This window comes from Pseudochaenichthys georgianus, unplaced genomic scaffold (assembly GCF_902827115.2).
Source record: "Pseudochaenichthys georgianus unplaced genomic scaffold, fPseGeo1.2 scaffold_1458_arrow_ctg1, whole genome shotgun sequence".
NCBI lineage: Eukaryota > Metazoa > Chordata > Actinopteri > Perciformes > Channichthyidae > Pseudochaenichthys > Pseudochaenichthys georgianus.
The window spans coordinates 1-15990 of record NW_027262311.1 but is presented as its reverse complement, the minus strand read 5'-3'; the positions used below and the strand labels follow the sequence as shown (position 1 = coordinate 15990).

General features: G+C 42.3%; 1 protein-coding gene and 1 long non-coding RNA gene across 2 annotated transcripts; one reads left to right on the top strand and one right to left on the bottom strand.

Annotated features, from left to right (window-relative positions):
* Nucleotides 1–5195: 5195 nt before the first annotated feature.
* On the bottom strand, nt 5196–15483 carry LOC117441076 (sterol 26-hydroxylase, mitochondrial-like). The gene is made up of 6 exons (XM_034077275.2): nt 15290–15483; nt 14699–14862; nt 10602–10768; nt 8092–8173; nt 6740–6967; nt 5196–6323 (listed from the first exon to the last, which is right to left on the bottom strand). The coding sequence occupies exons 1-6, from the start codon at nt 15456–15458 to the stop codon at nt 6207–6209; spliced, it is 927 nt and encodes a 308-aa protein (XP_033933166.2). The 5' UTR covers nt 15459–15483; the 3' UTR covers nt 5196–6206.
* On the top strand, nt 10709–14396 carry LOC139433225 (uncharacterized). The gene is made up of 2 exons (XR_011642792.1): nt 10709–10782; nt 14101–14396. It is a non-coding gene; the product is annotated as an uncharacterized lncRNA (long non-coding RNA).
* Nucleotides 15484–15990: the final 507 nt, after the last annotated feature.

Sequence of the window (15990 nt, the reverse complement as noted above, 5' to 3'; positions counted from 1 at the left end):
TACCTTACCTTACCTCACCTTACCTTACTTACCTTACCTACCTTACCTTACTTACCTCACCTCACCTTACCTTACTTACCTTACCTACCTTACCTTACCTTACTTACCTCACCTCACCTCACCTTACCTACCTTACCTTACCTCACCTTACCTTACCTACCTACCTTACCTTACTTACCTCACCTCACCTTACCTTACTTACCTTACCTACCTTACCTTACCTTACCTTACTTACCTTAACTACCTTACCTTACCTACCTTACCTTACCTCACCTTACCTTACCTTACCTACCTACCTTACCTTACTTACCTCACCTCACCTTACCTTACTTACCTTAACTACCTTACCTTACCTTACCTTACCTCACCTTACCTTACCTTACCTACCTACCTTACCTTACTTACCTCACCTCACCTTACCTTACTTACCTTACCCTACCTTACCTTACCTTACCTACCTTACCTTACCTTACCCCAAAGCGGAAAACATACTTGTAGTTTATTCTCTAAAATCAATAAATGGTATTTATGACATGCATAATATACAGTGGTGGAATCAAACTGTTTTTTTACACACTGCATGACCATATATGATTGAAAAGACCCAGCAAGAACTCACATGTATTTCTGTCTCTTCTGCAAATGTGCAAATAGAAATAAAGTCACGTGAAATCTTTTGCAGTGCGTGTGGCTCGACGTCATCAATGTCAAACTGATCAAAATTAAAAACACCGGAAGCGAGGGTATTTAAAGACTGTAGTGCACATTAAAAAAATTATTATACAATTATTATTATACAATGATGTGCTTACATTTGGACTCTCCAATGTTTACTTTTGGATGGTTTAAAACTATTTAATTTACACACATTTGATTTAAAGTATGACCATATTTCTGTTTCACGTTGTGCTGTGATAATGCTCAAGTTAATTACACTAAATGTAATAAAGAGGGTCCAGCAGGGGGCTGCAGAGGTCTTACCTTCACAACCCACTGTCAGTCCTCGGAGCCTTTGAGAAGCACTGCCTCGAATCCAGGGCTTCTCAAACTGTTTTCAGTAGTGGACCCCTTTGAAACATGTTCTCAGCCAAGGACCCCCTGACCGACCCCGAACATACTTGATAGAAAAAGCCTATGTCAATAATTACAATATAACAAACATATTTTCGTCTTTATGCATGAAATGAAGACGACACTTTTTTAAAACAGATTTTTCCAAGGAGTTTTTAAATTGAAGTAATATGTTTAACAAACCAATGAACAAAATGATATTGCCGAGTGGGCAGGGGGAGGTTTGTTGGCTGGTTTTGAGAAGGACTATAGACGTCAGTGTGGAGTTGTAGCTGTATTGTTTTGGTGTGTGGAATTACAATTATTTGGTAAAGGAAAAAACAAGGTAACTCTTCGGGTATGGAGCTGGTCGTAATAAAAGGCTGTGGTTGGCGGTGTGGAACTCCTTTCTCGTGGGAGCAGGGACGTGCACAGGTCCGGGCTAATGTTGCCCGGGCAACGGCCCTTTTGCATTTTTTGCCTGACCTGCCCCTCTGGAGAGAGCCAGGGTTTTTTTGTTTTCTGTTGTGGCCGAATCAACACGATAAGCCCACAATTAGTATTGTAGCATCTCGCTGCGGGAAACACACCTTGTCCGCGCTGTCATCTGCCCCCAGTCACGTGACTTTGTTTACAATCCGACAGCTGGAAGCAAAGGAAAGCCCTCCGAGTCCAACCTCATACGGCAGTATAGGGGGTATAGGGGACAATCCAGGGGACTTTACTTCCTCTTGACACCGTCGGTTACTTAAAAACACACCTACATATACTTGTTATTGTGCTTCTGTCTTTCTGTGTCTTTTACTCCGCTCCGTGAACTCCCTCACCCCCGCTCTCTTCTCTTGATCGCCCTCTCGCGGAGGACACTTCACTGTCCCTCTTCATTGTAGGACTTCTGCCATGTCTCCACTTTAGCTTGACCATCTCTGTTATTAAGTTAGATACCTTACCGTTACTACGCTCATAAAGAATGATAAGAATAATGCGTATTGAACTGGTTTAATTAATTAGTGAGTTTATTTAAGGTAGGCTAATTATAGAAGCCCATGTTATCAGTAGCCTATGTCGCAGTAACAACGGTAAAAGTACATTAAAACAGAATTGTCCCCATTGTTTCTTTAATAGTTACTGACATTAGATATTTTAATGAGATATGGACCGCAAATAACGAATTTACGAGTTTATGTTAGCATTTTCAAAAGGCCCTTTTTCCAGTTTAGAGCAATAGCCCCTCCAAATGTCTGTGCACGTCCCTGGGTGGGAGTGGGACGACCACTCAACACCCCTTGGCCTTCCGTTCTCTCTCTCTCTTCTGATTGCAGGTTCGCGAGCCATGTGGGTGATTGTTGCCTGATGAGCTGCACGTGCTGACGAGCTGCACCTGGGTCGGGAGGAAGCCGACAAGAAGAGAGCCCAACCGGATTCGTGCTCTGGCTCTCATCCCTCTCTCCGTACCAGCCTCGGGGGACCTGCTGCTGGCTTCGTTCATTTATTTTATTAAACATCAATACATTATTGTTCTATTGTCGCACCTCGCCTCGAGTCTCCGGTTTATCTCATAGCCCCAAAGCCGGGCCGTAACAATTATGCAAAAGCTTTAAAATACAATACACAAATATTATAATAGCATCCACTGTGGTTCCTGATGTGCAACGATACACCCGAAACCCCATGCATGCCATATACAAGAACACAGCATTTAATTAGCAGTCTCCAATGTAGTGACCACGAAAATCGAACATAGCGTTTAGGGTACCACTTTACAATAAGACTACCCTTATAAAGGGTTTACGAATAGTTTGTAATTCATTTATTAATTAGGTTATCAACACTTTATAAATGCTTAATAAGCTTTTATAAGACATGAGATGAACAGGGCAACTGTGACCGGTTGCTTGCCACATTGAGCCCACATGTATCTGTACTGCTAAGCCTTATATTGGCTAGCTTACTTCGTCTCCTTCATCAGCCAGCATCCTTGGTATACATCATAACCTAATTATAAACCCTTAGGGTAGTCTTATTGTAAAGTGGTACCCAAAACATTGGCACAGTTATACGCCATCAGTGTCTTATTTATTAAACCACATTTTAACTGAAAAACAATTGTAATAATAAAACATCCCCAACGTACCCCTCGGGGTTTAGGTTAGGTTAGGGTACCCCCATTTGAGAATCACTGCTCTCATCGCAGCATCCAGAGAGATGAGGCAACGATGCAATGACAATATGTACATTTCTATTTGTGGAAAAGCATTTAAAGCAGATATCTACAGGATAACAACAGTATTAAGAATCTTCCACCTCCTTTCTCATCCTTCCTTTCCTTCATCGCCTCCTTGTTTACTTCCCTCTTCTCCTTCCATGTCTTGCCTCCTACCTTTATTGACGTTAAAAAACATTGTATTTGATGTGAAATTAGTCTCACAGTGATGCTATGCTACAGAGGTGGGGACTCGAGTCACATGACTTGACTCGAGTCAGACTCAAGTCGCATATTTTTTGACTTGAGACTTGCTTGACTAACATTGATAAAAGACTTGACTTGCCTTTGACTTGGTATTCATGACTTGAGACTTGACTTAAGCTTGAGAAAAGACGGACTCCACCGCCCGGACGGGGGCTAGCTCCGGGACGCCGGCTGGAGCTAGCCCCCTGCGGCTCCGTTAGCTCCGGCGGCCACCACTGGGATAATTTGGTCCCCTATTAACATTTGCTCCCGTTTAGCATTATGGGCGTCTAGCCATAGACTAGAACGAGATCGCGGATACAAGCCGCCGAGATGGGTTTTCTCCGCAGGGTGGCTGGTGTCTCCCTTAGGGATAAGGTGAGAAGTTCGGTCATCAGGGAGGGACTCGGAGTTGAGCCGCTCCTCCTTCGCGTCCAAAGGAGCCAGTTGAGGCGGTTCGGGCACCTAGTTAGGATGCCACCTGGGCGCCTCCCTAGGGAGGTGTTCCAGGCACGTCCAGCTGGGAGGAGACCGAGGGGTAGACCTAGGACCAGATGGAGGGATTATATCTCTTCGCTGGCCTGGGAGCGCCTTGGGACCCCCCAGTCAGAGCTGGTTGATGAGGGGAAAGGACGTTTGGGGCTCTCTGCTGGAACTGCTACCCCCGAGACCCGACCACGGATACGCGGGAGAAGATGGATGGATAGCCATAGACTATGAAAGTCTTACCCAAGGCTGAATCATAAACTAAAATGTATATATGCATACAGGGTTACGTCCTTAGCTGGCTAATAAGTAACAAGCTAAGCTACCAAGCACACAAACACCTGCGAACGAAGTTAACATGTATACTATTATCATTTTAGACTTCTTGGAAGTTCTGTTGGTACATTCAACGCACAGCACCACATTTTAATTGTCTGGTATTTGTAACAATATTCCCTAGATAGATAGATAGATAGATTCAATTTATTGTCATTACGTAGTACAGGTACCATGTAACGAGAAACGGTTTCTCTGCATTTGACCCGTCCTAGTGTTCGGAGCAGTGGGCTGCCATTATGAACGGCGCCCGGGGAGCAGTGTAGGGAACGGTGCCTTGCTCAGGGACACCTCGGTAGCACTTGGTCTTTCCGGGACTTGAACTGGTGACCTTCCAGTTGCCACGCCAAGACCCTAAGGCACAATCACCACGGACACGGCTAAAGCTAAAGGGTCAAGTACAGTACTATGACTAACTAACGTTGTAGCCTCTATGGTAGTAGCCTAGCAGAGTGGACAAGTCGCCGTTAGCTGACAGTGAGGCGTGTACGTGTCCATCAACGTGGCCACGCCCTAATTTATGCAAAAACGTTAAGACCTAATATAAATAAAAGGGTCGTGTTAGAAAACAATTCACTCACAGATTCATAATCATGAAGGTGGAATCTAACTATATTGATAATAATATTTACTGCATCCATGGGTAGAAACATGTTTTTTTCCGCTGTAAAGTTGGGCATTTTAACATGGGGGTCTATGGCTCCTTTCTGTAGCCAGTCCCTAGTGGCCCATGTATGAACTGCAGTGTGTGGCACTTCCCCAGAGTTTGCCGCTTGGTTTTAAATCGTTGTTACGACCCGCCTCCCTACTCAATAGTAGTGGCTCGTGAGGCAGTCCGCAACATCAAACAAAATTACACAACACGTAGGCACTCAACTGTGATCATACATTTATTGCCACAATACTAAATCATTACACTGGAGGACAGGTAAAACAAACAAACAGATGGAGGGGACTTGGGCCAACCACACCACGGGCCGTAGGATCCAGAGCCTTCCTCCGCTACCCACAATCCAACAGAACGGGAGAAATAAAGCCGCGAAAACCTAATACTAACACGCCCTCCAGGAAACACAACGAAAAGCTCTGACACAGCAGAGACATCCGGAGTAGTGATCGGCCCCTCCTTCTCCTTCAGTCTCCTCTTTTATGCTCGGCTGATTGGCAACACCTGGGGAAGGCGGAGCCAGGTGTACCTGCACAGCAGAGAGAACAAAGAGGACAACAAAGGGGGGAGTACGTAACAATCGTCCTACTTAGGAAATTATGAAGAGGAACAAATTAAATGATATATAGGTTCTAACATACATTAAAATTAAATATGTGTAGGTAGTGGCATCGCCATATGATTGTCTTACCTTTTTGACCAGACTTTTTGAGTCCTAGCTATATTGTCTGCAGTTCTAGGGTTAATATGAATCTAATATGATTGTCATCGGTCTAAATTAGATTTCAAATGATTAACTTTGTATGTAATGAAGATCAGAGTGTGGGTTAAATCCATTTTCATAACCACCGTCTTTTAACTGATTTAAATGCGGAAACTGGGCGTATTCATCAGACTTTTGTATGACTTGACTTGCTTGATACTTGTAGGTCAAGACTTGGGACTTGCTCACGACTTGCACATGTAGGACTTCCTCCCACCTCTGCTCTGCCCTGAGAATATCAGGACTGTCTTTTGATTAATTAACTCCTGTATTGAAGTCACAGTGTGCTGCATCTCTTCCAGTCAAAGCAGACATGGATAAATGATTACCAGAAATGCCCTGTGATTAGTCTGAGTATTCTATGCTGTCATTCAGTGACTTCTTTCAGTATGTGCAGACGTGTGTGCATTTCGTCCTGTGCACGATGCGAAGACAGATAGTTTCCGCAGAATCCCTCAGGCTCGCGGCAGGAAGCGCAGGTTGATGGGCTTCCCGGGGATGAGCAGGGTTCGAGTTTTGGGCTCCACCACGGGTGCACCGGGCTCAGGCTGCACCTCGAACTTCTGCATCAGCTGGAAGACCGCCAAAGGGTTAATATCACACTCTGACAACAAGGTAGTCCTGCATTCATGACGACACTTGAGCAAAAGCGCAAAAGTACGAGCTTCAAAATGAACTATTTCTGCTCAAATGTATCATGCCATATGGGGCAGCTTTTAAAATGTGCAGACCCTCGGAGACGTGTGAGCCTCATTGTGTTTCAGCTCCTCTCTCAACATGGATGCCAACATCATTATAACAACTGCAGGTAGAGACATGTTTCTCCTGCCAAAGACCTGCAGCTCAAAGCCTTTTGTAAACAGTTTCATCAGGTCAGGGGGTTCGAGGATGTGTGGTTGAATCCTGTGGGAAGAGCAGCAGCCCTCCTCTCTCTCTCTTACTAGCATGACCTGGAGAGATGTTTTAACTTCCTGTCGGTGTCTCTCACCCTGGACAGAGCGAAGTACATCTCCATCTCCGCCACCCTCTTCCCGACGCAGCCTCGCACCCCCAACCCGAACGGGATGAAGCTGTACGGGTGGTGATTGTAGGACCCGGTCGTCGACTTGCTTCCAGAGGAATCGCCTCGCAGCCATCGCTCCGGCTTGAAGAGCTCCGCGTCTTCAAACTGACCTTCATCGTGACAGAGCGAGTAGTGGCACAGGTGGAACTGCGTCTGGAGAAATGAAATAGCCGCATGTGAGATTTCTTTTCCATCGTTAAAGTGTGACGGGCCGGACAGTCTTGCACTGATGTACATTCCCAAAGAGAAGTGACTGTTATCTTGTATTGACTGTTGGGCTTTTATTTATGTCTTAATGTGAACATATGTGTCTGTTGAATATATAGGTATACCAGGGTTTCCGCTAGGATTTGTTCTCGCCGGTCAAATGTCCGGACAGAATTTATTATACCGGACAAATTTGAAACTTACCGTCATGTTTCAATAATAATAATAAGAATGGTGTGCCAGAGTTTCCGTTAGCAGCTCATCACCGGACTAGGACCGGATATGCTGATGTTTAAAACTCAGTTAATGGGAGTCATTTTTATATCGCTTCAATTTATAATCGTAACAGATCGGAAAATTCAGATTCATTTTTCAATAAATGATAAATGTAATTATTACATTCAAAGAAACTACTTGTAGATGAAGTACATTCTTCAAAAATTTACTTTGAATAATAACACGGGAGAAACGGACCCTCTCTCTCTCTCTCTCTCTCTCTCTCTCTCTCTCTCTCTCCCCCTCCCTCTCTCCCTCTCTCTCCTGACAGCCCGCCAGTTTCTCATGCAGCGAGCTAAACAGTGGGCGGGGCTTCAGGTGATTATGCAGCAGCTGATCTGATCTCTCTCGTGTCCGGTTACACTTCACTCGCGTGTATGTCCATATGGATCAGACCCAGCTCTCCTGATCGGCCATCATATAGAGCACCGACCAAACTATTAGGAGTGAATTTCGGCCGATAATGACCGGCGGCCAATCGATCGGAGCATCGGACATTTTGAATTTACCGGTTTTTATTACATTTTACCAGCTAAAAACCGGTAATTACCGGCTAACGGAAACCCATACATATTTGTATATATTTGTATTTTTGTTTTCGGGATTGTGGGAAACGGTTTTTGGATCTCTGTCTGTACACACAAACTGAAAGATTGACAATAAAGTTGACTTTGACTTTGTAGTGGCACAGGTGGAACAGGTGGAAAAATGAAATAGTTGCACGTGAATGTTCTTTCAGATCGTTTAAAGTTAACGGAGCACTTGAAGCAGCGTCACATCCTGGACATTAGCACCTTCTTTGGGAACCAGTAGTTTCCCACGACCACCTCGTCCTCCGAAACGAAGCGTCCGTTTCCAGGAACCACGGGATAGAGGCTGGAGGAGAGAGGCAGAAGAATATCATTTGCATAATAAAGATGACAGGTTTGAGCAGGGCCGGCCCTGACCAATTTGCCGCCCTAGGCAAGATTTTAGCTGGTGCCCCCCCCCCCCGTATTTAGTTTCCTATCCATTTGAACATGATTGGGGGGGGGGACCTCACCTCCTCTAGGGGGGTCCGGGGGCATGCACCCCTGGGAAGACTTTTTTTTTTTAATATTGAAGTTACAAGCATCAATCTGGTGCACGTTGAGAGCAACATTAGGAGATATGGATACATCTCTCAACACCCAGATGAAACAGAACTGGAAGCAGATTTTCTTTATCGATATTTTACAAATCACTCTCCTTTCAAACTGTATTCTTGTTTATTAATAACAACTTTTTTGTACCGTCAGTATTTTATACCTGTTTTTCATCTATTCTCTTATTTTTTTATAACTATAATGATCATATAAAGGTGTGCCTTTACCTCACTGAGCTGAGGTTATCAGAGCCTCTCAGTCTTTCAGGAGAGAGCTCTCTAAAGCTCTCCTCCCGCGGCCGCTTACAATGTAAATTCCGATGTTAATAAAAGCACACAGAAGCTGTGTACGTTTTTTGGGAGTTTGATTTATTTTAAATGAATACAAATACAAAATTAAAACCTATAATTGCACACTAAAACCATTATTTCAAAAAAAGAACAATTTCACATAAATAGGGTTGGGTACCGAGAACCGGTTCCGGTTCGGAACCGGTTCCAATATTTCGATTCCAACGGTATCATTTAGAAATGTGAATTTCGGTTCCGCTTTTCGATTCCTGAGGAAATGTTTCTCGCCGCTCTCCGTAGCCTACTGCATGACTGCAGCGGGGCGGGAAATGTAGCGTTGTATCTACATTTCCTACAGCGTAACCTGAGACCAGGGCCGGCCCGTCGCACTGGCATTATAAATGTTCGCCGAGGGCGCCAGATCTGTGGAGGCGCTGCGCTGACAGCTCTGGGAGAAAAAATAAATGTTTTGACCGTTGGTGCTCATCCTAATTTTCGGCCTTGATGTAACAACATTCATAATTAAGTAAATGTAACATCCTTTTCATCCCGGTTACACTTTTCATTTGCCCTGTGCGATGGGCGCTGCAAGTGATGAAGATGGGGGATGTTGGCTTATCTGGCAACCGCAGCTCACGAGGGTGCACTGGAACCGGCGCTGTTGTTATTAGCATCTGGTGCTAGCTGCTCTTACGGAAGAAGAAGATGTTTCTACAATGATGTGGAGGAGAGTCCTCTCCAGTCAGACTGAGGCTGATAACTTCAGCTCAGTGAGGTAAAGGACTCTCAGTGCTAGATAGTTCACTTTAGTCTAAGTTATCTCAGTGGGTCTCAAACGTTTTGATCACAATTTATGTAAACACATATTTCCAAGGCACTCTTTTATAATTATTGGGATAAAACAGGTTTGAAATCATTCCAATGTAAACTATAGGACAGTAAACCAGACATATCGTTTTAAACTGGAGATAAAAAAATATGCATAAATAAAATAGTAAAATAAGATATGAATGAACAACAAAAATAAAATGCATTACATGTAGGCTATTTGTTATTTAATTATTCAAATGTAAACCCGATTTCATATGGGTGTTTGGAGTTGTACCCCCTAGATCTAGTCTCTAGTAATTCTGCGTGTGCACCAGATTGAAGCATTTTACTTCAAATGTTCAAACATTTCTTCCCGGTATGCCTGAGAGGCAGATATGCTGGTTTTTCTCAACAAGAACTGTTTTTAAAAGTTGAACTGTTGTAGCTTCAGTGGTTCTCAGGTTAAAGTTACAGAGCAGTGAATATAAACAGACTGATTAATGTGAATATTACTTTAAACTAACCTGTGTAAAAGTTTCTCGAATAAATGTAATTTTTTTGGTGGAAGAAGCATGTATCATTTTTTTACCCTGCCCCTCAAAGAATCGGAATCGAGAACCGTTAAGAACCGGAATCGAAAAGTAGAATCGGAATCGGAATCGTGGAAATTCAAACGATACCCAACCCTACACATAAACCTCTGTTTTTTACTGGGACTGGGGCAGTTCAACTTGATTTTGGGGGGGGGGTGTGCCAGAGTTTATGGGCGTTGTACGCAATATATTCGTAGTTCTGTTAGTATAAGACAATAAGATGTACTTTGTTGATCCAAAATCGGGAAATTGTGTTTAAATTTAAAAAAAAAATTAAATGAATTTTTTTTTTTTTCTAACTTTTTTTTCTTTCTTCGGCGCCCCCTATGGGTTGATGCGCCCTTAGCTTTCGCCTATACTTCTATGCCGAGGGCCGGCCCTGGGTTTGAGTACAGTTTGTTCTAACTCCACCTGGTTCAGGGAACACGTGAATCACCACCTCATTGTTGCCTCACAAAGCGTTCCCTGAGGATGTTCTGACTCTCACCGCAGCGTCTCCTTGATGACGGCCTTCAGGAAGGGCATCCGGCTCAGGTCGTCAGAGTTTGGCTCCTGGAGGTCCGGACACACGGAGACCACCTCTCTGTGGAGACGCTCCTGAGCCCCCCCGTCCCTCGCCAGGTGGTACAGAGTCCACGACAAAGTGTTGGAGGTCTGAGGAAGAGGAGGTGGGAAGTAGTGGAGTACAAATACTTTGTTACTGCACATTTTTCTGGTATCAGTACTTTACTCCCCAACTTTTTACTTTGACTTCTTACATGTTGAACACAAATACCTGTACTTTCTACTTCTTACATGTTGAACACAAATACCTGTACTTTCTACTTCTCTCATGTTGAACTCAAATACCTGTACTTTCTACTTCTTACATGTTGAACTCAAATACCTGTACTTTCTACTTCTCACATGTTGAACCCAAATACCTGTACTTTCTACTTCTCTCATGTTGAACTCAAATACCTGTACTTTCTACTTCTCACATGTTGAACCCAAATACCTGTACTTTCTACTTCTCACATGTTGAACTCAAATACCTGTACTTTCTACTTCTCACACGTTGAACTCAAATACCTGTACTTTCTACTTCTCTCATGTTGAACTCAAATACCTGTACTTTCTACTTCTCTCATGTTGAACCCAAATACCTGTACTTTCTACTTCTCACACGTTGAACTCAAATACCTGTACTTTCTACTTCTCTCATGTTGAACCCAAATACCTGTACTTTCTACTTCTCTCATGTTGAACTCAAATACCTGTACTTTCTACTTCTCACATGTTGAACCCAAATACCTGTACTTTCTACTTCTCACACGTTGAACACAAATACCTGTACTTTCTACTTCTTACATGTTGAACTCAAATACCTGTACTTTCTACTTCTTACATGTTGAACACAAATACCTGTACTTTCTACTTCTCACATGTTGAACTCAAATACCTGTACTTTCTACTTCTCACATGTTGAACCCAAATACCTGTACTTTCTACTTCTCACACGTTGAACACAAATACCTGTACTTTCTACTTCTTACATGTTGAACCCAAATACCTGTACTTTCTACTTCTTACATGTTGAACACAAATACCTGTACTTTCTACTTCTTACATTTTGAACTCAAATACCTGTACTTTCTACTTCTTACATGTTGAACCCAAATACCTGTACTTTCTACTTCTTACACTTTGAACCCAAATACCTGTACTTTCTACTTCTTACACTTTGAACTCAAATACCTGTACTTTCTACTTCTTACATGTTGAACACAAATACCTGTACTTTCTACTTCTTACATGTTGAACTCAAATACCTGTACTTTCTACTTCTTACATGTTGAACACAAATACCTGTACTTTCTACTTCTCTCATGTTGAACCCAAATACCTGTACTTTCTACTTCTTACATGTTGAACACAAATACCTGTACTTTCTACTTCTCACATGTTGAACCCAAATACCTGTACTTTCTACTTCTTACATGTTGAACCCAAATACCTGTACTTTCTACTTCTCACATGTTGAACTCAAATACCTGTACTTTCTACTTCTTACATGTTGAACCCAAATACCTGTACTTTCTACTTCGTACATGTTGAACTCAAATACCTGTACTTTCTACTTCTCACATGTTGAACTCAAATACCTGTACTTTCTACTTCTTACATGTTGAACCCAAATACCTGTACTTTCTACTTCTTACATGTTGAACCCAAATACCTGTACTTTCTACTTCTCACATGTTGAACACAAATACCTGTACTTTCTACTTCTTACATGTTGAACCCAAATACCTGTACTTTCTACTTCTTACATGTTGAACCCAAATACCTGTACTTTCTACTTCTTACATGTTGAACCCAAATACCTGTACTTTCTACTTCTCACATGTTGAACACAAATACCTGTACTTTCTACTTCTCACATGTTGAACCCAAATACCTGTACTTTCTACTTCTTACATGTTGAACCCAAATACCTGTACTTTCTACTTCTTACATGTTGAACCCAAATACCTGTACTTTCTACTTCTCACATGTTGAACACAAATACCTGTACTTTCTACTTCTTACATGTTGAACTCAAATACCTGTACTTTCTACTTCTTACATGTTGAACCCAAATACCTGTACTTTCTACTTCTCACATGTTGAACACAAATACCTGTACTTTCTACTTCTTACATGTTGAACACAAATACCTGTACTTTCTACTTCTTACATGTTGAACTCAAATACCTGTACTTTCTACTTCTTACATGTTGAACACAAATACCTGTACTTTCTACTTCTTACATGTTGAACACAAATACCTGTACTTTCTACTTCTCACATGTTGAACTCAAATACCTGTACTTTCTACTTCTCACATGTTGAACTCAAATACCTGTACTTTCTACTTCTCACATGTTGAACTCAAATACCTGTACTTTCTACTTCTCACACGTTGAACTGAAATACCTGTACTTTCTACTTCTCACATGTTGAACTCAAATACCTGTACTTTCTACTTCTCACACGTTGAACTCAAATACCTGTACTTTCTACTTCTCACATGTTGAACTCAAATACCTGTACTTTCTACTTCTCACATGTTGAACTCAAATACCTGTACTTTCTACTTCTCACATGTTGAACTCAAATACCTGTACTTTCTACTTCTCACATGTTGAACTCAAATACCTGTACTTTCTACTTCTCACATGTTGAACTCAAATACCTGTACTTTCTACTTCTTACATGTTGAACTCAAATACCTGTACTTTCTACTTCTCACATGTTGAACTCAAATACCTGTACTTTCTACTTCTCACATGTTGAACTCAAATACCTGTACTTTCTACTTCTCACATGTTGAACTCAAATACCTGTACTTTCTACTTCTCACATGTTGAACTCAAATACCTGTACTTTCTACTTCTCACATGTTGAACTCAAATACCTGTACTTTCTACTTCTCACATGTTGAACTCAAATACCTGTACTTTCTACTTCTCTCATTCTCCAAACAGCTGGTTCCTTTAGTCTGAATGTGTGTCTGGTGGCGTGATCATTATTCTTTAGAGTCACTGCGTGCCTATTGGTTGGAACACGATCCGTGTATCCATCACTTCCTGGTCTTCTCTAAAGAAGAGGGACCAATGGAAACGTTGTCAGCTGCTGTCAGCTGCTAGCTATGGGTACTTTTACTTTGACTTGAGTAAAGAAGTTTAGTCAGTACTTCTACTTTCACCAGAGTATTTTTAAACACGAGTATGTGTACTTCTACTTGAGTACAGGATGTGTGTACGCTTGCCATCACAGGTTTACTTGAATCATCTTCAGAGCGCATGCATGAGCAATGTCATGATAACTCATCCGAACCCTGAAGCAAGAGATTCTTTTGATTGGCAATCAGCTCAGCAGAGAAGCAGGATCCTTCCTTACTTTCTACATATTGTTGGCACAGTGTTAAGATGTTGTACACATGGTGATCTCTACTCCGACAGCCTCGCCTCGTCAGGAATGCAGGCCGACGGGCTCAACGTGAAGAAACACAACCTGAACTCGGTGTTGTTGTTGCAGCTTTCCTGAACGAGGCTCACGGCGAGGAGCGGGGGTTCAGTACGGCAGCATCTCTAGTTAAAGGACTCCTCTGCAGGCTTTCAGCTGACTTCCTGTCTTATTTCTCGCATGCCCCAATGTGTCACTTGCTAATTATTTCTAATGTCTTTATTGTATATTGTATTGTTGGAGAAACCTGGGACTTGTATGCAAATGATAAAGCATATGTATTTTAAATATTTATCTTGGCTCTTAATCTTTACTTTCCATGTACTTTCAGACTTGGTTCAAAGTCAATGTTTTGTAGGTCATTTTAGGACAACTCTAATTCCAAAGAAAGTATGCAATACATTATTTGGAATTACTTTCATTTGTATCTTATCTTTTAGACTAATTGAGCGCTTGTTGTTTCTCATAAAGGGGTTGTTTTCTGTGTGTATGATGTTTATAGATTTGGGCAAAAAAAACTGCAAAAATATCTACAGAAATCACCAAGAAATCACAGAAACCTGTAGGCAGAAACTCCCAGCATGCACTGCTCACCGTGTCGACCCCCCCCAGCAGCAGCTCCGTGATGCAGGTGTAAACCTCGCTCCTGCTCATCTGGTCTGAGGTCAGCAGGTACGTCAGGTACAAGCCCTCCGCCGGCTCTCCGCGGCTCACCTGAGCCTCGATCTCACAGATCCTCCTGTCGATGAGGGTCCGAGCTGCACGGAGAAACGATCAATTAATAACAGCTTACGTAGTTTATATATTTATATGCCGAGAGTTTAAATAGCATTTGTAAAGTTATTATTATATGCTTGATTATGTTTGAAGATAACTGCATTTTGTGTGAATTAACTTAAATGTGTTGTCCTCTTCTCTGCCAGATCAACCAGTCTGGAAAAATTCTGCTAACTTTTTTCAAAAAATGTGCAACAATTAAACCGTAAAAAAGATTGTAAAAAATCACCAAAATATCTGCAAATAATCAGCAAAATATTACAAAAAAATACTTAAAAAACCACTAAAAACATCACAAAAGAAATTCGAAAATATCTGCACAAATTCTGAGAGACACGGTGTCCCACCCTCATCCCACAGTGAATCCAGAAGTGTTCTGATGTGCAGGAAGCCTCTGGTGCTGCATACCTACGTCATAGAGGTCGTCCCAGGCCTGAACGAAGCGCCCCCAGTAGGGCAGGACGCCGCGGCTCCATCGGGGGAAAATAATCACCGTGTCAGACAGCGTTAGCATGTCGTTAGCCGCCGCGATGAAGCGCAGCGTGTCGGAGGGGATCTCCTCCTGAAGGCATCCCATCCGGGTCTCAAACAAGATGGAGGAGATACCTGCAGGAGGAGGAAGAAGCCACATGATTATTATCTTCATTTCTGTTTGCATCACGTTTAATTCTCATTGTTTATCACTTCCAGCTAATGTCACGTGGGTGCAGTTGGCATTTAGGTCACCTGGATGCCGGTTTTGGGGCATGACGTAGAGGAGAGGGTGAATTGACATGACGTAGAGGAGAGGGTGAATTGACATGACGTAGAGGAGAGGGTGAATTGCTCTGATACTTCCTGTTGATCGTGGAGTTGTATATTATTTGTTTTTCAAGCAACTTTTATTCTCTCAGCGCATAACTCAGGGAGTTTTGGTCGCTACAAGCACTCCAAGGCTAGCTTTAGTTTAGATAGTATCAAATGCAGCACTGAGAAGACAAGAATAGAGACTTTGTCTGAAGCTATTGGGTCATTTGTGACTTTACCAAGAGCTGTCTCTGTGCTATGTTGTGTTCTAAAGCCAGACAATATATATCATTGTTTTTATAAGTAATGACACAACTGTTTGA